We start from the raw sequence: 21,680 nt of genomic DNA on the forward strand, positions 1-21,680 counted from the left end.
AGATAACAGTGAAAACTCTGGGTCACCGCAAATCTTTTTAACAGGATCTGTTGTCAAATTTCTGCACAAAGCTGCCTTCTGCATTCTTGGAAAGGTTAGACAAACTGCAAATGGACAGTGCTGGTATAAACAGTGAGCAATCTGCCATTACCACAGTGTGCACCTGTTCTTATTAGCACTGCAGATCATCCAAAGTTAGTAATTAGTAATTTTGGCTGTCTTTTCTGCCTGAGACAAAGGATTGTCCCCATCTTCTCACACCCAAAATGCTCTGATGATCCATACCAGCAACTTTTTTCCTTACCCCATTGGATTAGCTTTTACCCTGAAATGTAGTCATAGCCCTAGTCATTTGACTGTGTTGCTTGCACTCTGTCTAAACATGCTGTTTCCTTTCTTCTTTTTCTAGATTCCACTGGTGTATATTGAGGTATGTACAAACATTTAATTCACATTCACATCTATTGCACCTCAACATGGGCAGAGTAAACAATTGCCTCAACATGATTCTTGTTTATTTTTTGTATTAAGTTGGTCCATTATGTTAATTCAACTATACAGAATTTTAACTCATATGGTGGCTACCATGTACCTGGGCCCAGGTTGTAGCTCCTCTGTCATCCTGCTGTGTACTTCCCCCAAAACTTTGCTAGTGCCCTCCACTCTGGCCTGCAGCCTCCAGAAACACAGGGCTGTCTCTCCCTGCACTGCTTTTGCTAGACCTCGTTGCAGACTCCCATTGTTCTCACAATCTCCTTGTGGCCTCATTATCTGTAGGATCCAAAGAAAAATCGTCTGTACCAGTGGACAAACGCAGAGTTAGAGATGGGATTTATACAGCTGTTCTTCAATCTCACCTCTGAACCTATCCAAGGGACCTACACCGTGGTGGCACAGAAGGCCTCTGGGAAGAAAGTTCAGCATTCTTTCTCTGTGGAGGAGTATGGTAGCTGTCACTGCAATTTCAAGTTCCTAACAGCTAGTCCCATGGGACATGAAATCTTAATTGAGCAGTGTAGCAGATCTGACCAGGATGTTCTAGAATCGCTGGAAATTTGTTTCCGTGTCCTTTCCCTCCCAAGAATCATCTCTTTAGGAGGAGAAGACTTGGAGGAAGGAGGAAGGACTTGGGTGACCTATCTCCACTCCTCCCTAAGCCCTAGACCATGGAATGCAGCTCTTCAGAGCGCCCACCTCAGCAAGGTTCCTATCAGGAGGAGCCAAGTGCTTGGATCAGTCTGTGCTGACAACCACAAGCCTTACCTCCTTTCAGAGGTGTTTTTAGGCCACAGCCTCATCTCCAGTTGGCTGCATACATGTCAAATGTCACACCATAAGTCTGGGTCTAGGCTGGGGCAATCTAAGCTGTAAATTAAGATCTTGCCTTTTCTGCCCCACAAGCTAAGACTGTAGCTTGTGTGATATTGTAGTGCCTTAACCTCCCTTTGGTGATCTCACCTCTATAGCACTTCCATCTGCTTGGCTGGAAAAATGGTATCCCAGTACACACCAGCACATGATAACAACCAGCATATCTTCCCACCCCAGCAAGTCAGCTGCAGCCCTCGTTACATGGTCTGGCATGACCTGGCTCATGCAGCAGAGAGGTGTTCTGGTAGATGAGTCTTGAAGTGCTTTGACCTCTTCCAGTTGCAAGACTGTGCTCTGTTCTGTGCCCTGAATCCCCTCCTAGTTCTCCTAAGACAGTCACCATCCACTTCCCCTCCTGCAACTGGGTGTGGATGGGATGTCAACCTGTGCTGTATCACTGGAGAAGCCAGGGTGTCTTCCTGTTTTGAACATTGATAAGATCTACATGCCCTGAAAATGCAGAGAGCAGGCTGCAATCTGCATATTTGTGGGAAACTTCTACTGATTTATCTGTTTTATTGTATCCTACTGCTGTGGGACTGATAACCCATGTGTTACCCATGAAGCTGCTGTATTTTAATAGCTAGTGTAATAATCTTGTCTTCTTACCTGGCACAATGCTTGGCTGAGGGGTTTTCAATGACTTCAGTGGGATGTGCAGGTGACAGAAGCCTCTAAAATCTGACCGTTTAGATGTAAAAGGTTTTTAGGTAATTTGTAAGAACAGCCTCTGAGCACCTTCATGTGTCATTCTGATGTTATTCCCTGCCACATAGACTGTTTTCCTTTGGTTCTGCTGCAGTGCTGCCAAAATTTGAAGTGACAGTGAAAATGCCCAAGGTGATCAGCATTTTTGATGAGGAGCTGAAGGTGACAGTTTGTGGACTGTGAGTGTCATTCTTTCAATTTCTGCTTGGTTTCAGTGTTTTCTTGAGTTGCTGATGAAAGTTCAGTTGGGAGGCTGAGAGATGAGACATTATTATATTTTTCAATCCTTTTGGGGTCCCAGGACCAATCAGACTGTATCTAATATTAGACAAAAGGCAACAGTTACTGTTTGATGCACATTGTGTGTAACATACAGAAACATATTTTTGATCTGGTTTTTTTTTTTTTTTTTTTGTGAGAGTGTTTCTTACATATTTTTTGAGTCATTGAGGATTTCACACCAGCTACAGTACTAGCAATGAGGTCTTTAGTTCAGTTTACCCAGGAATGATGTTTTAGCTGTATCTTCTGCTTGTTATTGTGGAGAGGAAACCCTAAGGGATGCAGCTGCCCTCTTTCCTTTGGGCCACCTCACTGGATTCCGCCTTGCAGTGTTCCATACACCCTGTAGGGAGAGCCATGGCTCGGGCTGAAGAGTGAGAGTAAAGGCTTAGTGCTCATACATACACAAACCAGTTCTGTCACAATTGGGTGGTTGGGTAGATGCTTGCAACATGTTCTCCAGGATGAGGGGGACTCACAACAAAATCAGCATTAGCATATGGTACCAGATTCATTTCTGCTTTTTACTTCCTATGATGATCCTGTGTATCCTGGAGGCAGCTCTAGGGAAGACAGCTGGCATCAATGGGGATGAGCCTGTAATTTTTCTACATCCCTCTTACATTCCTAATGTCTCTGTTTCCCTTTCAATCCTCCGTACTTGTAGATACACATTTGGGAAGCCTGTTCCCGGCCTCGTGAACTTCCGTGTCTGCCGGAACTATGAACATGCAGCCATGTCCTGTTATGGTGAAGAGTCTAGAGCAGTCTGTGAGGAGTTCTCTGGACAGGTGAGTCAGGATTACGCTGGTGGGAAGAGTGATTGGATAAAATGTTACTGAGCATGCCTTGTAGGCACAGGTTTGCTCTGAGTACAAACTTAGTGTTAAAGTGTGGTGAGGCACTGGCACAGGTTGCCCAGGGAAGCTCTGGATGCCGCATCCCTGGAAGTGTTCAAGGCCAGGCTGGATGGGGTTTTGAGCAATCTGGTCTACTGGGAGATGGCCCTTCCTATGGCAGGGGTATTGGAACTTAGATGGCCTTTAAGCCACATTCCAACCAAAACCGTTCTGTCACTCTATGATTCTGTGAAAATCCATGTATTTTAAGGAAAGCTGAAGGATGACAGAAGATTGGGTGCAAGATGAAATGTGAAAGGTAAAAATAAGGGGGAAGGTCTGAGCAGTAAGAGCAATCTGTGTAAAGGCCGGAATCTGATGGAGAATTAAGAGGTGAAAGAAATAACAGAAAAGTCATATGGAGTGTAGAGACTGTAAGAGCAAATATAGAATAGCCATGAGCAATGAGAGCAGAGTTGGAGTTGGCTTACACTGGAGACAATGTGTGGGGCCAGAAGCTCGTGTTAGAGGAAGGAAAGGAGCGGAAACCAGGAAAGAGGCTGATGCATTTTGAGCAAGAAGGAAATAAATATGAGTTTAGCAGCAGTGGTTAAGACAGACAGGAAAAAAAACCACTTTATTCACCTTTTAACTGGCAAGAGTGAAACTGAAAGGTGTTTGGAGCACAGACAAGTGCAACAATACTGGCTTAATTGACAGAAGTTGGAGTAATAGCAATTGTGGAAATACACCAGAAGAAGAAAGCATATGGAAGGTGTTCTTGTGGTCCCTGGACTCTGCTACAGCATGAGCCACATGAGTCTACAGCTACCTCTTCCACTACCATTGTTACAAGTGTCAAAAGAAAATATAAATACTGTGGTGCTAACCTCTCTTCCAGGCATCTCTTCTGTGGAGACTGGCCTTGTACATGAGTTTGCTGAAGAGAGGTGTCAAGCTTTGAAAATACTTTTCCAGCTGTCATCCGCTTTCTACAAATACACAGGCTTTGGTTTATGTATCACTCATATGGCTTATACATTTTAAGTAAGCAGCTTTATTTTCTAACGAGCCTGATGCCTGACAAACATTTCTTATGCGGCGCACATTGACTAATTCCCTATGCACTCGTACCAAGTGTTGGCAGCTTCACGCTTCACAAACATACACAAAAATTGTCTAGTTTGCAAACTTTGTTTCTCTAATCTTGTTGGAATATCTCAATATGCTTTTTGCCAAGTTATTTATGTCTTTTTCCAGTTTTGATAAAAACAACAGAGGTACATTATCTGTGAGGTTATGGTCTTCTCTTTCAGTTCAGAACAACACACAGTGATGGATTCATTAAGTTGAATAAGCATTGTATAAATGAGAATATAATGTTTTTGTTTGATTTCCTCCAACAGACGGACATCTATGGCTGCATTTCTGAAGTGGTAAAGACCAAATTATTCCAGCTCAAGAGAAGTGGATATAAGAATAAGCTCCATGTAGAGGCTAAGATTAAAGAGGAGGATACAGGTATGTATCATCTGGATGAAAGAGCTGTGTAATGGGCCTAGGAGAGACCAGTAGAGGGGCCTGCCCAGTAGGAACGAGGGATAAAAGCAGACTCTTGCTCTTCTGGAATCTTAGAATTTTCCTGCCTCTAGTCCAGGACCATCAAGAAAAGAGTTTGTTCAGCAAAGGAGGGTTGGCCTAGAGTAAAAGGAATTCTGGTCAGGCAGAGGCAAATTAGTTCTTCATGCTTCTTTCTGCAGGAGTGGAGTTGACTGGAACAAGCTTCTCTGAGATCACAACCACCATTAGCAGAGTCATATTTGAGCTTTCAGATACTTACTACAAGCGAGGAGTCCCCTTCTTTGGGCAGGTAGGGAAACCATGAGAATGGAATGCCATGAGTGCCAAGCAATGATGTTACTTAACCTTCCGGTTAGATGTATGCCCAAACTCTGCAAGGTTGCTGGACGTCAGTGCTGCTAATCCCTGTGGGTCTCCTTTCCTCTGAAGTCTCTCAAACTGGGGAACAGCAGCTGAGAGCACAGCCTTCATGCTGTCCTCGTGCTTCTGCCTCTCCAGTCCACTAAAATTCTCCTCCTAGTCACCTGTTTAATTGGAGGCCTTAGGTGTGTGAGTGCATGTCATTCTCCACATCCTCTCCTCTGACCCAGAGGCAGAGATAAGAAAGAGGCATAGAAAAAGTGTTCAGAAAGTTTGCAGCTGTCTCTGAAAGAGATACATGTAAAGTGCTGTTGAGGCTTCCTTGTCTGACATGAGCTCAATGTCTTTACCTTGGTGTTCTACCAGTCTTGTTCAGGTGGCAGCCATCCCTCTCCTTCTAAACTGAACTGGTTTTGCTCTTCCAGGTGAAACTAGTGGATGGGTCTAATGCTCCAATCGCCAATGAAACTGTGAGAATTTCTCTTCAAGGAGGAGAGGAACAGAACTATACAACAAATGAAGAGGGCATTGCAGAGTTTGCCCTAAACACTTCCTCATTGGCCTTTGAAAATGTTGGAATTAGGGTAAGTCCTTTGGGCAGAGAAGATAATGAAGCCCCCCCGCCCAGGGCTGGAGGGGAAGTGCTAAAATTTCTACTATATATGCAAAAGTAGTTTGTGTGAACCTTGACACCAGTTTGGTGGAAATAGTCATACAGCAGACTGAGGTTCTAGGTCACAATTGCACTTACCTTATAAATACTTGATTTCTGCTTGGCAATTGCAATACAGGGTTAGAAGGAACATCAAGAGATCATAATAGTCCATTCTGCTCCAAGGGATCACCAGCCCTATCTAGTCAAGGGTGGGTCTCTCCCACCTGCACATCTCAGAGTTTAATTTAGCATTTCAAGTCTCTAAGTACAGTTCCTGGGGCTTTTTTTTTTCTTTTGGGGGAGGGGGGGTGTTGGGTTTTTTTGTTTGTTCATTGGTTTTTGCTTTGTTTTGGTTTGTTGTGGAATTTGTCTGGGACAAACAGGTGCTGCTGAGCATATTTTTGTTAGTGGGAAATGCAATTTGTTGTGTAATATGCATATTTTTACTATCACATCCTAGAGCAGAGGAGAATATTTGTGTCTAGAATTATATTTGCTCTAGTCCCTACAATTCCCTTGTCATCGACTAAAACCATTAAAAATTTTCCAGAAGTTACTACTAGATAGCTGAAGTTTTCAGATTTTTGCAGGATAAAGAAAAGGCAAGAATTCCCAAGTAATGAGAAAGATAAAGAAAAAAGGGCATGTGAGGCACATCAAATGCTGAAGCACCCTTCTAAGTGTGAAAGATCTTCCCCTTGCTCTCATTTTTAAGAGGACCCAAACTCCTCCTAAACTTCTATTCGGTTTAAGTTTTGAATTATTAGTTGGAGATTGTCCTTCTTTTCTATAGCATTTGTAGCTTGATATTGGCACTGGTAGTATCTGAACTGAACAGCACTATCCCTTCAATGCCGATGATAAGAAAAGAAATGAAAATTGGCTTTTTTTCCCTTTAGACTAACTAGAATAATAGAGAGGGCAAGGCATTAGTGTAAAAAGCCCTTAAAGTGACACTGCTAGTAAAAAAAAATCTGATATGATTCAGCTTGTTTGACACAAACTCCAGCTTCTGTGGGAGTGAGATAATTTCCAATGATTTGCTAAAGATACCACCATCCTATCTTGCACTTTCCAAACTCATGTGTTGGGATTTGTTTTTTTAATTTTTTTTTTATTTTGTAGACATCCTTATTATTTCACTACCAAAAAAATACTAAAGATTTAATATTAGGCCATGAATTTTTGTCTCCAGTTTGGCCATCTGTGTTTGATGTTGTATGTATTTTCTCCTTTTCCAGGCAGTTCATAAAAGAAACACCTTCTGCTATGAACATTCCTGGGTTGTTCCATCTTATGGAGAACGTTATCTCCAACTAAAGCGCTTTTACTCTCCCAGTAATAGCTTCCTCAAAATTGAGCCCAAGTCCAAGCCACTAAGCTGTGGCTCCTCCACAGAGATCCGGGTACATTATATCCTTACTCCAGCGGCTATAGGAGAGCAGAAGAAAATCACCTTTTACTACCTGGTAAGTTTGCACCTGCCATACAGTGAGGTTGTCACTGGCAATTATAGGGGGATTAGAAATAAAAAGCTGTAGTTTGTGGCAGCATTCTTTAAACACTTTCTTGTCATCCTTCACATGTTCTTTAGAAACAAAAAGGAGGGTCTGATTTGGGAGTAAAAAAGTAAGGATGTCCCTGTACCCCCTGGGTGAACACAGGAATTCTGCTACAGGGAGGCAGAGAGCTGGGTGTGAGCAGCAGACATAGAGCTCACTTGCTCTCTTTGCAGGGTCCCTCACTTTCAGGTTTGGCCAAAGCAAAACCACAATCACAACAAAGTTTCTCCTTCCATTCAGGTGATGGCCAAGGGAAATATTAAGCAAGGAGGCACTCACATTTTGGATTTGGACCAGGAAAGTGGTGAGTTCCTCTCCCCCACCAAATTTTCACTCTTATGGGGGACTAAGCAACTGTGGCAGACATACATTCTGCTTCCATGTAAATGCAGGGATTGACATCTGCATGTCCTCCAACATCTGGGAAAAGTTTGACCTTTCTTTTCTCTGCTTTTAGGCTTTTCACAGATTTGCTCTAATCCCCTGTGCCACTGTCTTTCACCTGACACTGCATTTTCTGGGGCTCCAGTGCTCCTCAGAGATATGTCTGATAGTCTGTTTTTAGAAGCTGAAGCAAAATTCAGCATACTTATGCCTTGGAAAACAGGCCTTTTCAGTCAGACAGGAAGACTTACACATTGCTGTGAGCACCAATTCATCTGACTTGGATGCCTGGAATTTCATAATGGCCAGGATAAATTTCAGCATAAAGTCAAACCTAGAATTTTGGCTGCTCAATGAGAAAGATTTTTGCACCTTAACTTTTTGCTGTTGTTTTGTTTGCTAGACAATGGTGTCTTCTCACTACAGCTGTCTGTACAAGCTGATATTGCTCCAGTGGCCCAAGTGCTTGTCTACACCACGGTCTCCAGCAAGGAGGTGATTGCTGATTCAGCCAAGTTCTACACAGAATTATGTTTCGACAATAAGGTAAGTGTCCACTTCCTGAAGGAGCAGCCACCAGACTGCAGTGTGTTCAAGCTCACTTATTTAGATTCAGCCTGGTTAAGCTAATTTTTTGTATACACTAACACTGGACAAACAACATATCAATTGTTGTAGGTAGCTTTACTGCTTACTGGTTTGTGCTAACCTGGAGGAGATCAACTGCTGGAAAAAAAGTGTTAGCAGGGGCTAAACTGATAAAACCCCCTTTTGCAACTGGTCAAAGCTGCTGATCCTGCAGATGGTCCTGGCTAAGAAAAAGAGAACAGCAAGGTCTTTTCAAGCTGATTTTCTCTCCACATGCAGTTTCTGGGTGTGGTACAGTGACTGGTCCTAGTTCAAGGACAAGCTCCACTGTCTGATCACATATAGCCCCTATGTGGGATTGCCTCATCACATTCACAATGACCACAAAACCCACAACCACCTTAAAAATTTTATGAGCAATTGTGATGCTTGAAGTTGCCGAGAATTCTTGGTGCTGATTCCCCTGGCACTGCTGGAAGGGAGCAGTAGCCCAGAGGAAATGGAGAGGGAAGTGTGCATGCATATGGGGGCCTTGTCAAGTTAGAACGGAATGCTGATCAACTGGAAGGAAAAGTCCTGTGAGAGTAGGGCATCTGTGACATAGCTTTTCCTGTGGTTACAGGTGGACTTAAACTTCTCCCCTTCGGAAGGCCTGCCTTCCTCGGATGCTCACTTGCAGTTCCGAGCCTCCCCGAACTCCCTCTGTGCTGTGCGTGCTGTGGACAAGAGTGTGCTCCTCATGAAGCCAGAAGCTGACCTGTCACCCAGCTCTGTAAGTTCTTGCTCTCTGGAGCAAGTCGGAGCCTGCTCAGAGCAAAAGCAGCCAGTGCTGGAGTGGAAACAGGGAACAGTCCCTCTTGTCAGAGCTGACACAGGGAAGCTCACCTGTGCTGCTTCTCATCTTCCTCCAGTGGGCAAAAAGATGAGAACTGGGCAGCAGTTGTTTCTTAGGGGTTTTGTGTGATTTTAGGGATGGCAATTAGAAAGCCCTTTTAAGGGGCCTGCTTGTCTTGGCCAGAGCCAAATGCTGCTGTGTGTTTGATTATAACTTTTCAGTTATTCTCCTCATGCATGGATTAATTTTCTTGGAGTAGCATCTGGAAGTGTCTAAGAGTTTATTTGCCTTTTGCCAAGCAGAAAATGACAGTCCCTGAGTAGGGACAAGGTATTACAGATGGTTTGACCAATGTAATTTTTTACATATTTGAGCCATAATAACCAGAGTAACATGCAGAGCATTAAAAAAAAAGAGGCAGTATCTCCAAATTTTGATCCCTTTTTTGATTCCCAAACTCTTATTGCTCTCAGCACAGGGAGGACCATGGCAACGTGGATGTATGAGCTGGTGATGTGACTGTTATGGTGCTTGCATCCAACTCCCTCAGTTGTGTTTCATAACAGTGGACACTAAAATGCCAAATACTCTCTCTCTTTCTGCAAAGGTGTATGACTTACTTCCAGTGAAGGAATTCCATGGCTATGTCTATGATTCGAACGTACCCTTGGAGGAGCCCATGTGGAATTGCGTGACTGTGGAGCCAATAGTTCGGGATGGGATCACCTATGTTCCAGTAATGGGGGTGAATGAAGAGGACACTTACAGCATCCTAAAGGTACAGCCCCCCTGGCCTGGTTAGGGAGTGGAGTGGGAGAATGTTTGAGAATGCTTAAGCCTTCTGTGGCATCATGAAACTTAACAAGGGAAGGTTTTCTGCATATGAATGATCTGACACTTCTTTTTATCCAGAGGCATATTCAGTGAGGGTCATAAGCTTTACTTGTCTTGTCAGATATGCTTCACACTTGGTGGAAAAGGGATCAGTCTCAAAGTTTTCTTACAGGAAAAGCTTTGAGGTTGAGTTGAAGTGAGGATCTAATTGGAGGTAAATAATCCCATGCCATTATAGTTACCACAAATAAATCAGTATGTTCTTGAGCTGCATTGTAGCCACAGATATTTCATTCCAGAGAGAAAGCTTTATATCTACTTCCTGGCTAATCCTGACTCCTAGACTGAAATTGGACTGGAACCAGTGTCCTAGAAAAAGAGGGGATATATCCTTTGGTCTCTCTGAGCCACCCAGGCACTCAGACCCAAGGATCAGGGGATCATCTCAAGGTCCAATCCATACACAGTAACAGCTTCTCCATTTTGAGGCAGTAAAATGCCAATCAAGTCTGCTGTGTAAACCTGAACAGGATTCATAAATAAAAAAAAGTTTGGTTTTTCTCCCATAGGAAATGGGTTTAAAGGTTTTCACAAATACCAACGTGAAGAAACCTTGGTTTTGCAACCCAAGTCATCACATCTATCCAGGCCATCCATCAGCTGGCATGGGAGTACCCGCAGCCATGGCTGCACCACCCATGTATGCAATGAGGTCAAGCGGTAAGGGAACTCAGCTTTGTTATTGCTTCTATTCTCAACAGAGATCCTGTTTGTATTTTGGGGTGAATACTTAAACGAGAGGTGGGATTGTGAATTGGAACCCTGGAAGCAGTACTGAGCTGATGGGTTCGCAGATTTCAGCTTCTGAATGGGTTGTGTAGGTCTACAGACAAGCTTTGGTAACTCCACATAAGAAATCAGCAGAACCAGACAGTGAACTCTGCCAGTTCAAAGACTGGCAGAGCAGAGGATATTATCCTGCTGATAAATTCTCTGTTCATTAGGCTTTTACCAGTAGACTTCTATTCCTAGTTTATTGCTTACAGAGTCTCCAATACCATTTTCAGGCTGTTTTCATTGACTCAACCAGTCTTATGTATGGTCAAAACCATGAAGTAGGTAACAAATTTTTCAGTGATGAGTTGGTAGACTTTGGGAACTTAGCATGGTAAGACATCCACGATAGAAGTCCAGTCTGAAATGGATCCATCCTATTATCCTATTTTTAAGGGCTATCTTAACTCTTATACTGTAACAGTTAGGGCAACAGAATTGGCCCTATCATCCTTCAGTCTCATATTAAGGAAAATATCTTAGAAATTTAAAGTTGTTCTAGCTCAACAGCTGTTTCAGAGAGTTTTCCTTTGGCACTAGAACCTGTGCTTTTGTATGTGTCCAGTTTGAAAACAATTTCAGCTTCTGATAGAAGTTGCTAAGATGAAGGATAGATGCCTTTTAATTATTTTAAACTAAAATAAGCATCACTAAGAAGACTGAAATACCACAATAGAAAAACACAAGCAAGCCGCCTGCCACTTTTGCCAGGAGCAATGTGATATAGCTCTAATAGCATTTTTCACCAGTCCCTGAGACCTTCTCAGGCTCTGGAGATGCCCGTTCCACAGTTAGTATGAATACTTGTTGGCTACTCAATTGTTGTCCAAATGCAGAAATTCAATTAGCCAAAGTAATGATGATGAAAATTAGAATTTCCTTAAGAACTTCTTTTTCTGCTTGGATGCATTTCTCTTTCTGTTTGCGAAAGCCAAGCAAACCAAGTCCCACTCACCCCATCTTTGTTTTCCAGCTATTGAAAAGTAAAGTAAAACAAAATGTTTAAACAAATTTCATCCCAAGCACAGAATATTTTATTGGGAATAAATTTTATACGTGAAAACTTTGTTTTAGTCAAAATGGCTCTTTCTACCCTTCTCATATTCCAGCTGCATGTTTTTTGTTTTGAGCATTTTCAGCCTAGCTTTTGAGGAGGCCATAGCTTTGACAGGAAGTTGGTACTCTGAGTCACAATGACCCTACATAAAACAGTTAAACAGAGGGATGTTCCATTGCTGGCTGGCCTGATTAGGATGGAGAAGAACATCACATGAAGGCTTGCACCTGAAAGAGAAAAGGCTGCTTGCATAGAAGGTTCTAAATAGGTTTTTTGCTCTAAATCCTTTTTTTTTTTTTTTTTTAGTTTATGAAGTGCTGGCTTCCAAACTTTGAGGTCTGCTGGATACCAGCAGAAAATAATGGAAGGCTAGCTCTTGTTGCCAATAAGCCCTGACCCTGAAACTCCACTGCTGTTGGTACCATACCTCACTACAGCGACAAGCATCTGCTTCTAATTGACACTTTCTCAGACTGAAGCATGATGCTGATATAAGTTTTGCTTGTTTGGAATTATCAATAGTTGATTTCTTTTTCATCTCACCACATTCAGAAATTCTGTCAGATATAAGTTCTAACCAGTTAAGCACTCCTGAAGAGGTGACAGAGACTGTCCGAAAGTATTTCCCAGAAACCTGGATTTGGAGTTTAGTACCTATAAGGTGAGTACCTTGGGCTACCTAATTTCTTTTTAATAAAGCTGGGTTTATAAGATGAAAACATGAATCCCAAAGTGTTTGTCCATCATTGTTTGCAGAGACTATTTGGCAATCCTCTGAGATGAAATTACTTTTAAGCCATTGTTAGGTTTGTCCAAAGAGTGGACTGGAAGATGTAGAGAGGTCCCACAGTAGCAAATGTACTGTGCCCCATCATTCACACAGCAAATACTGTTCAGTAGGCCAAAAGGGGTGCAGGTAGTCACCAAAATGCTGTAACATTGATCCCTCTGTCCTTGTTGTCTGTGCCTTACCAGCTCTGAGGGAAAAGCTGATCTAGAAGTGACCATCCCTGACACCATCACTGAGTGGAAAGCCAATGCATTCTGCACTTCAGCAGACACGGGCTTTGGCCTGTCCCCAACAGTGTCCCTCAAAGCCTTCCAGCCCTTCTTTGTCGAGCTCACCATGCCCTACTCTGTGGTGCGTGGGGAGTCCTTCACGCTGAAAGCCACCGTTTTCAACTATCTGCCTGCCTGCATCAGGGTAAGGGAGGTTTAAATCATTCTCTGTAGCTGTGTACCTTCTTGTGCACCCCTTGCCTTCACCTACTCCTTCTACCTTATCTCTCAGTAGCCCTAGACCCTTTGCCCCAGACTTTTTATTTCTCCTATACACTCCAAATGCAGAACCCACAACTCCAATTCCCTCCTCCTTTGCTACTGAAGAAATAGCTGTTTCTATGGCTTCCTAGCTCCCTGTTTCTCATGATCACCCTTTCTTAATTGCATCTCTCTCTACAACTGGCAGGTCAGTGTGACTCTGGCTCAGTCTACTCATTTCCTGGCTACTCTGGTGGAAAACGAGAAAGAATCTCATTGTCTCTGTGAGAATGTGAGGAAAACCGTGGCTTGGCTGGTGACTCCCAAATCTCTAGGTAAAGGTCTCAGGGTGCTGAAAACTGCAGGAAGAGTTTCTTTGTGCTGTTCTCCCTGTTCAGTATTGGATATTAGAGCAACATATTTTCCTGGGAAGCGCTTCAGTCGAGTGTGTCTGATCTGGGGGGTAACGACTGATATTTGGGAAGCAAAGACTGGGGGATTCATAGGATCCAAGTGTGTGTCTGGCATCACATGCAGTATCATCAAGCCTTATAGCCCTTGGACAGCATCTCCTGAGGCCAGAGACACTGCTGGCCAGCAGAGATGTTCTGCTAGCTTCATTGCTCCTGGAGATTAGATGTCTTCCCCATGGGATCTTCACACTTTATTTTCACTGTTGGTGTGGTAGCAGCTGTGGTGTGCATGCAGGGCAGCAATGGGCTGAACAGCAATGGGGCTGGTCACACTCAGCACTGTGGTGTCCTAGGTTCTGTGAAAGAGTCCCCAAAACAGAGTCACCTTTCAATGACAGCACAGCTCGTGTAGAGAGCTTGGTTTTTGTGGGAAAGAAGCAGGACCCAGCTGTGACAGAAATTTCCACCCATTAGCCTGCAAGGTGAAACTCGTGAAAGTAGCAGTGAATCCTGTTGCATGGCTCTGCCTGGCAGAGCTGACTGACCCCTGTTTCCTCCAGGGCAGGTGGAGTTCTCAGTGACCACTGAGGCCCTAGAGAACCAACAGCCCTGTGGGAACTACATTGTGGAGACCCCTGAGAAGGGGCGGAAGGACACGGTCATCAGACAGCTGCTGGTGGAGGTACGTGGGCCGTGGGAAGGGAGGACTGAGCTTTCCACTGGGCTTAAGCTTACACAGTGGTACAACTGGATAGATACTAGATAATCTCATCTAGCTCCCTTTCTGTTAAAGGTTGGACCAGATGATAGTTTGAGATCGCTTCTAACCTGGTCTGGTCCATGATTTTACGCATTGCTATGCAGCATGGCAATATGATGGTTTTACATCATCATTGTATTTCAACAGGGCTGCATAAAGACTTCGGCTTAATAATGTGCCTTGTGTCTCCTGGTGGAATTAACTTTCCCAGTCTTCTGCTGTAACAGGACTCCTACTGCAATCCATCCTTCCCTTTAGCTCCCATCTGTCACCTGCTATTTCAATACACTGTCTTTACAGCCTCTCTCCTTCTTTTGACACACCCTCAGTAAATGTGCCAGTCAGCAGAGGCTGCCTTTCTGCTTCACAGCGGCCAAGTAAACTGCCTCTTAAGCTGAGTGTTTTGCCATTACGGTTTGGTAACAAAGACTTGCACCAGGATGAAGGTGAGGAATTCACAAGCACCTATGGGAATTTGATGACTGTAGAGAAATCCCCTTAAAACTACACATGAAAACATGTTGAAATTTTACAGCTTATCCATTTCCTGTTGCAGGAAGAGTTGATGTGATGTGGAACAGAAGGAAATATTATAGGCAGTATTGGATAGTCTTTATAGGAAACTGCTATAGGAAACTTTATAGGAAATAATTTATCATATACTGAGGGTGGTAATCTGGCAGTTAGGTTCTATATTCTGAGCTTTCCTCTGTATCATAAAACCCCCTAATGTTTGCCCACCACATGCCATCAGTAGTGTCACCAGATACTACAGTGTACTACATCCTCCCTTTCTATTGCTTACATACACAATTTTTTTCCCCTAAAGCATCTGCAGCATTACAATAAATATCACTGCAGACTTCTTTTCAGCACAGCCCCCTGTAATGCTGCAGTTCCTTTGTCACAAGGATGTTAAGTGACTCTCACTGTGTGCAATAGTTGCAGGTCATCCATTTGATGGTCCATTTGATGGATGACCTGCAGGTCATCCATTTGATGTCCTTCCTCCACATACAACACCAGTCATTTAGGATCACATTTCTTTTATTTGCTTAAATTATTTCAGAGCTCTGTATTTCAGGGAATGTTTGTGACTGTCTCTCCTTCTTCAGTTCCCTCACTTTTCTTTTTACATATCCCTCTGTCCTTATGAGAATTCCTGACTGTATTTCCTGTCTCACTAATTTTTCACCTCTCTTGTTTTCCTTCATCCCATCCAAGCCTGAAGGAGTTGAGAAGGAAACAACCCAGAATTCTGTGCTCTGTGTAAAAGGTAAAGCCCACTTTTTGCACACTCTCTATTTGTTCCTGTGTGGTTTGATGGGTGGGATGTTGGAGGCCTTCCTCTATAATATTCCATGTAGTCTGACATTTTTGGGTAGTCTAAACACGCCCCATTGGCAGGGAGTTTGATACATAAGACAGAAAAAAGTCCTAAAGAAATGACCATCCTGCCTAAGCATCGAGGTATGAGCTAGGACAGATTTAGCATGGATGTTTGCATCCCTGCTCTCTTTAGTTTCTGGCACTGGAGTTACAAGTCCTCTTATTTTCTTGCACACTCAGGAGGAAGTTGTAGACACATGATCTGCAGTGCCTAGAAGTGGCTGGGAGTGGTTTCATGCAGAGATTGTGTTACAGCCAGGGAAATATGAAGTAACTGAAATCAGGGCATTTCTAATAGGAAGAGTTCCTATTGTTGCACTGAGACCCCCTCCCCTTCCATTAGCCATTTCTTGGAACTGCACGGAAACTGTTTGGGCCTTGTTTCTTTCTCAGGAGTCCTTGTGAAAGAGGAGTTTTCCCTGTTGCTGCCTGAAAATGTGGTACAAGACTCAAGCAGAGCATATTTCTCGGTGCTGGGTGAGTTAACAGCCTGACAGTAGAAATGTATGCTATTTCTGACTCCTTGTGCTGACCTCCTACCTCACAGCTTTTTCTCTTGGTTTCTAGCACAGCTCATTCTTGTCTTTAATCTCTTCTGTCCATGAGCGCTTTCCCTTCTGTTTGTGCTGTTCCTTTTCCCTTTCTGCAAGCCTTTTTCTCAGTCTTCTCACAATGCCCTAACCTTTCTCTCATTTCCCATTTTTCTTTTTATCTGCTGCTCTATGTTTTGGTCCAGGATCTTTATCAAGCCAGATTATCTTTTGTTCTTCTCTGATATCTCCTGCATCTGTCATTCAGTAGCTTCCTCTGATTCTGATAGCCCACCCTAAATATTGTTAGCATCTCTCTGGTATCTCCTGCTCCTCAGGTGACATCATGGGCACTGCTATGCAGAACTTGCACCAGCTCCTCCAGATGCCCTTTGGCTGTGGGGAGCAGAACATGGTCCTGTTTGCACCCAACATCTACGTCCTGGACTATCTGAACAAGACAGGGCAGCTGAGTGAGGAGATCAAATCCAAGGCCACGGAATACTTAGTGAGCGGTGAGCTGAGACATGGATTTTGCTTCTGCTTTGGCTTTTTTCCAGATCCTGCCTGGAGTGGGTCTGTCAGATGCTGGCCAGAGAGGTCTTCTCTCATACACAGATGTCTCTGCTGTATGCCTGAGGGGGCCCTTTGCTGCTTTTTTCTTTATTATTTTGTGTTGTTTAATCATTACTGTACCTGATCATTGCAAGTACTTTTCTCATGGGGTGGCAATGCAGTGCAGAGTTGTCACTGCTACAGTGACTTATTCATTGTCATTTATAGGTCCTGCCATCCTTCTGAAGAAAGGCAGGGGTTGCTTTTCCTCGTTTAAGCGAGTTGGACATGTACCAGTAGTTCATATTGGTTAGATTAGGACTGACCTATGCCTCTCTAATTTGCTTTTGCTGATGGAGCTATTTTTCTATTTCCCCATCTCTCAGCAGACTCTTTCTTGCATCTGAATCTTGCCTTATCTTTCCATTGCAGGTTACCAGAGGCAGCTGAACTACAAGCACCAAGATGGCTCCTACAGTACCTTTGGACAACGTTATGGCCAGCCAGGGAATACCTGGTGAGATTTCAATGTCACCTATGCCCCTCCAATATGCTTCTCTTTCTCACCACACATTTATAGTAAATACTGCCTGACAGTAAATAGGAAATGCTGTTGTAGACCAGCAGGCATTCCAGAGCTGGTGTAGTCCCTATGCTGCCTCCTTCTTAATAAATAGGCTACATCGGCCAGCTTATGGCTGAAGTACTTCCTCCCACCAGCAGCTCCGAGGACCATTACCAACAAAAAGGAAATAGAGACAAATTGGGTAAGAAGGGAGCACCTTCACCCTGAGTGAAGAAGGCTGAAAAGCTGCAGTGTCAGTTCTTCTAGACTAGCATCTGCTGAGAAGTCTGCTGGAAAACATGGTTCTATATGGAAACATATGAGGAAACACAAGTGGAAAGGTTGATAATCCAAGAGCAGTGCTGAATGGTTTTTTTTTTTTTTTTTTCCATGTGTTTGTACGCTACTAAGCAAAGACAGGCTGGAGGAGCATGTGTGTTGCCATTTTGACTTATTCTAAAGTTTTGACTTGCTCCTGTATATCATTGTCATGTGTTTTCAATTTTAAGTCAGGATAGTAATGGAAGAACTCATCACCCTCAGTTTGCTTTTAGTTTCTGAAATGGTAATTGGCTTTTGACAGCATGTTGGCGTCTTACCACATGCCTGCTTCTTTTCCATGACTGCTTGCAACAGCTCTTAACAAAAACTCTTTTAACATGTTCTGCTTTACTTTAAAATTCTAGGGGAGTTCTGGGAAACCCAGGAAGCATGGATTTACAGTTTAAGAGTTCTACCAGCAGACCATGAGCTCGTGGGAATTTAATTACTCTTCCTTGTAATTTTGAGGACTTCTGTTATGCATATTTAGCTAATTGGCATGCAATTACCGATATTTTTCAAAGAGCTATTTTCAAAGATAGATCAACAATCATTGTCCTTCAAACTGTAGCCTCAACACAAAGAGATCACAGGGTTTTTGAGCCAAATGAGAGACAAAAATGAGAGACAAAAATCAAAGAGGAAAGCAATTTTTGGACAGAATTTTTTGGGGTGAGGATATAATATACATATGGTCTGACTTATTGGTTTCTCAGGCCTTCTTGCCTGTTTTCAGGTAGCTGAAGTGCACATGGGCCCTCTCAATTGAAATGGGCAGCAGACCTGCTCAGTCCCTTTCTTCTTCTCCCTTTCAGGCTCACAGCCTTTGTCCTCAAGGCCTTTGCCCAGGCCCGGCATCACATCTTCATAGAGGAGAAGCACATCCAGGATGCTTTGCACTGGCTGTACTACAAACAGAAGGCAAATGGCTGTTTCCAGAGTTCTGGGACGCTCCTGAACAATGCCATGAAGGTAACAAGTCTGCCTGGTTGTTTCTTGTGAGGCTAGAACTTAGCCATGAGTCAGAAGTCAGATGGGGCCAGGTGAGCTTCTTGAGCACATAGGGAGATGGGATATTCCCATACCAAGGGCAAGCACTGGGGAGGGAGCCACGCACCAATCTGTACTTGTTGGTGATACCTTCTCATCAGCTGCAAGAGGAAGGAGGCAAGCTAAAGGACTGCAATGCAAAATAGAGCATTGCTCCTACTGGAGTGGGGGAAAAGACTGAAGATATGAAGGTGGGTGAGGTCAGAATCTACCTTTGTGTTTCCCTGTAGGGTGGAGTGGACAACGAAGCCACGCTGACAGCCTACATCACTATTGCATTGCTGGAGATTCCACTGCCCATGACTGTATGTGTCTGCATCCCAACTTGAGCCAGTTGTGCTGTGTCAGTCAACACAGTCCTGACCAGAATTTGCTCCAGATTGGAAAAATGACTTGGTTGTTGAGCCCTGTGGTATAAGAACTATCATATTTGCTATGTCTGGGAGACATTGTACCCTACTTGTTTCTAGAGCTCCTTCCAGCAATCCCCTAGTGAAAGTTCAGTAGAATGATGTGATTTTAGTAAGGCAAAAGCCTCGTTTCTCCTGACGCTTCTAATCACTGGCTTTCTCTCCTTCTAGCACTCAGTGGTGCGGAATGCTCTGTTCTGCCTGGAAACAGCAGCAAATCAGAAAGAAAACCATGTGTACACCAAGGCACTGCTGGCATACGCCTTTGCCCTGGCAGGGAACAGGGAGAAGCGGAAGGCATTGCTTGACTCACTCGAAAAGGAAGCTGTGAGAAAGGGTGAGTGTTCCTGGTGGGACATGGCTCTCACCAGCATTACACCTTCCCTTGGTGGAATGGCTTTTGTTGATGGAGCTTTTGTTGGTGGGGCAGGCCCTGGCCTCTGTGGGTAGGGAGAGGTGGAGGGAGAGGAAAGACTTGTGCAAAGGGATTACTTTTCTGAGAAGTCCCTCTCAGGGCCCAGTCCTTCTTCTCTGCTCCGTGGGAGCTCGCCAGGGAGCACCAGGCACCATCCCCTTGGTGCTGAGCTCCTGGGTGGCTCTGCTCCCATCTCTCCTCAGCCCACTCCTCTCGCCACGCCAGGCACTGCTTAGCAAAGGCTTGGCAATGCCCAGGGCCATTCCTTTCTTCCTTCCAGGGCGTGGGCTCAACACAGAACAAAGGTGACCTTGCACAGCACAAGGCATGCCAGTCAGAGAAGAGATGGGTGTCTTGAGAGAGAAAATGAGCATACAGGGCATTTTGGAGGCTGCAGCACAAGTTCTGAGTCGTCAGGAAAAATCCTGTAATCACTTGAAACTAATCTGGCTAAGTCAGGCTGGACAGAGGGTTTGGCCAAGCAGTGGACTGTAGCCCATAAACGTGTATGTGGAGGACAAAGTGGTGTCTAGGCCTGAGGCTCAGCAGTCTCGTACTCATTGTAAACCTGCAAAATGTGTAAACCTGACCCTTCCCACTTCACCCTGCATGACAGACACATGCTGGAGGCTCTGTCCTCCCAGCTGGATCAAGCAGCAGGTCAGGAAGTCCTTTGCAATATTTACTGGTAACAGCTGATGTTGTCTCTCTCCCTGCCTCCTGTGAAGATGGCTCTGTTCACTGGCAGCGGCCTGGGAAGGAGCCCGAGGCCGATCTCCCGTTCCATCGCTACCGAGCTCCCTCTGCGGAAGTGGAGATGACGGCCTACGTGCTCCTGGCTCACCTCACCTCGCAGCCAGCCCCTGCCCAGGAGGAGCTGGCATTTGCATCCCTTATTGCAAAGTGGATCAGCAGCCAGCAGAATCCCAATGGAGGCTTCTCCTCTACCCAGGTGAGCTGCTTCCCTCCGGCCACCTCACACATCCAGGTCAGAAGATGGGACATGTCAGAGAGCCAGGTGGGAGCACAGGAAGTTTTGTCAGGAAGGTGGGAACTGTAGCCCTGCAATAGATCCATGCAGTACCTCCCATGGTTGCCCGGTTTCTGAGAGGCTACAGACAAATATGTCAGGTAGTGCCCCTGGGAAGGGAAATGTGCTGAAGCTGCTCTTTCCCTGTGTCTTTTCTTCTTAACACTGGAGAAAGTGAGCATGGAGGGGAGGGGAGGATGCCAGCTGGCAGAAAGGGCAGGCTGTAGGAGGACAGGCTGTGGAGAGGCTAATTGCATCTCCTGCTGGGATGCTGGGACTCATCTCTTTCAGGACACAGTGGTGGCTCTCCAAGCCTTGTCCCTGTATGGAGCTGCCACCTATGCCAGGAGCGGGGCAGCTTCCAAAGTGGCCCTGCGATCTGGAGGGGACTTCCAGCAAGACTTCCAAGTGGATCCCAGCAACCGGCTGCTGCTCCAGCGCGTGCCCCTTCCCCAGGTGCCGGGGGAGTACAGCGTGGAGGTGTCTGGTGAAGGATGCGTCTACCTGCAGGTGAGGGTGATGGGGACAGCTGGCATCCTGGGAGGGGAGCCCCTGGCCGGGCTGGAGAGGACAGAATCATAGGATCATCCAGGCTGGAAAAGAGCCTGAGATCCTTGAGTCCTTCCATCGAAGTAGAGGGGAGTAAAGAACAGGAGAGAAGGGAGAAGTGGATGGCTGTGGGTAAAGGGAAGAGGATAGAAAGAGTAGAGGAATGTGGAAGAGAGAGTGAGAGAGGAGGTGGAAGGCTGTGCAGTGTGGAGGAGCTGTGAGAAGTGGGGAGGCTGGGTGTGAGGGGGTCCCCTCTCTCCCACGTTGAGCACGCTCACACACGCTCACACAGAGCTGCTGGCTGTCCCCTAGACAAGCCTGAGGTACAACGTGCAGCCCACGCAGGAGGAGGCGCCCTTCGTGCTTCATGTGCACACAGTCCCAGAGGCGTGTGTGGACTCCAAGGCTCACAAGGTCTTTGACATTGGCATAAATGTCAGGTGAGTCTGCGTTTTGGTCTGAGCTTTCCTCTGGAGCCTTGGGAGCTGGGGGAGGTCTGGTTGGTCCCAGGGTGAGGCAGTGTGAGAGTGCAGCACATTCCTG

The 21,680-nt window shown here is 44.9% G+C and overlaps 1 protein-coding gene across 1 annotated transcript in view; it reads left to right on the plus strand.

Annotated features, from left to right (window-relative positions):
• LOC128783642 (alpha-2-macroglobulin-like) overlaps positions 1-21,680 on the plus strand; it is a 29,278-nt gene that overhangs the window by 4,270 nt on the left and 3,328 nt on the right. Inside the window, 27 exon segments of the mRNA XM_053934584.1 lie at positions 410-430; positions 778-946; positions 2,174-2,258; positions 3,029-3,152; positions 4,607-4,721; positions 4,961-5,070; positions 5,567-5,725; positions 7,038-7,265; positions 7,599-7,662; positions 8,146-8,288; positions 8,953-9,102; positions 9,773-9,943; positions 10,569-10,719; positions 12,443-12,551; positions 12,866-13,094; positions 13,359-13,485; positions 14,124-14,245; positions 15,548-15,599; positions 16,106-16,189; positions 16,581-16,757; positions 17,230-17,314; positions 18,499-18,655; positions 18,964-19,038; positions 19,315-19,480; positions 20,287-20,510; positions 20,880-21,098; positions 21,450-21,577. Coding sequence (XP_053790559.1) covers positions 410-430; positions 778-946; positions 2,174-2,258; positions 3,029-3,152; positions 4,607-4,721; positions 4,961-5,070; positions 5,567-5,725; positions 7,038-7,265; positions 7,599-7,662; positions 8,146-8,288; positions 8,953-9,102; positions 9,773-9,943; positions 10,569-10,719; positions 12,443-12,551; positions 12,866-13,094; positions 13,359-13,485; positions 14,124-14,245; positions 15,548-15,599; positions 16,106-16,189; positions 16,581-16,757; positions 17,230-17,314; positions 18,499-18,655; positions 18,964-19,038; positions 19,315-19,480; positions 20,287-20,510; positions 20,880-21,098; positions 21,450-21,577 — 3,644 coding nt within the window.

The sequence above is a fragment of the Vidua chalybeata genome, chromosome 2, assembly GCF_026979565.1.
Source record: "Vidua chalybeata isolate OUT-0048 chromosome 2, bVidCha1 merged haplotype, whole genome shotgun sequence".
Lineage (NCBI taxonomy): Eukaryota > Metazoa > Chordata > Aves > Passeriformes > Viduidae > Vidua > Vidua chalybeata.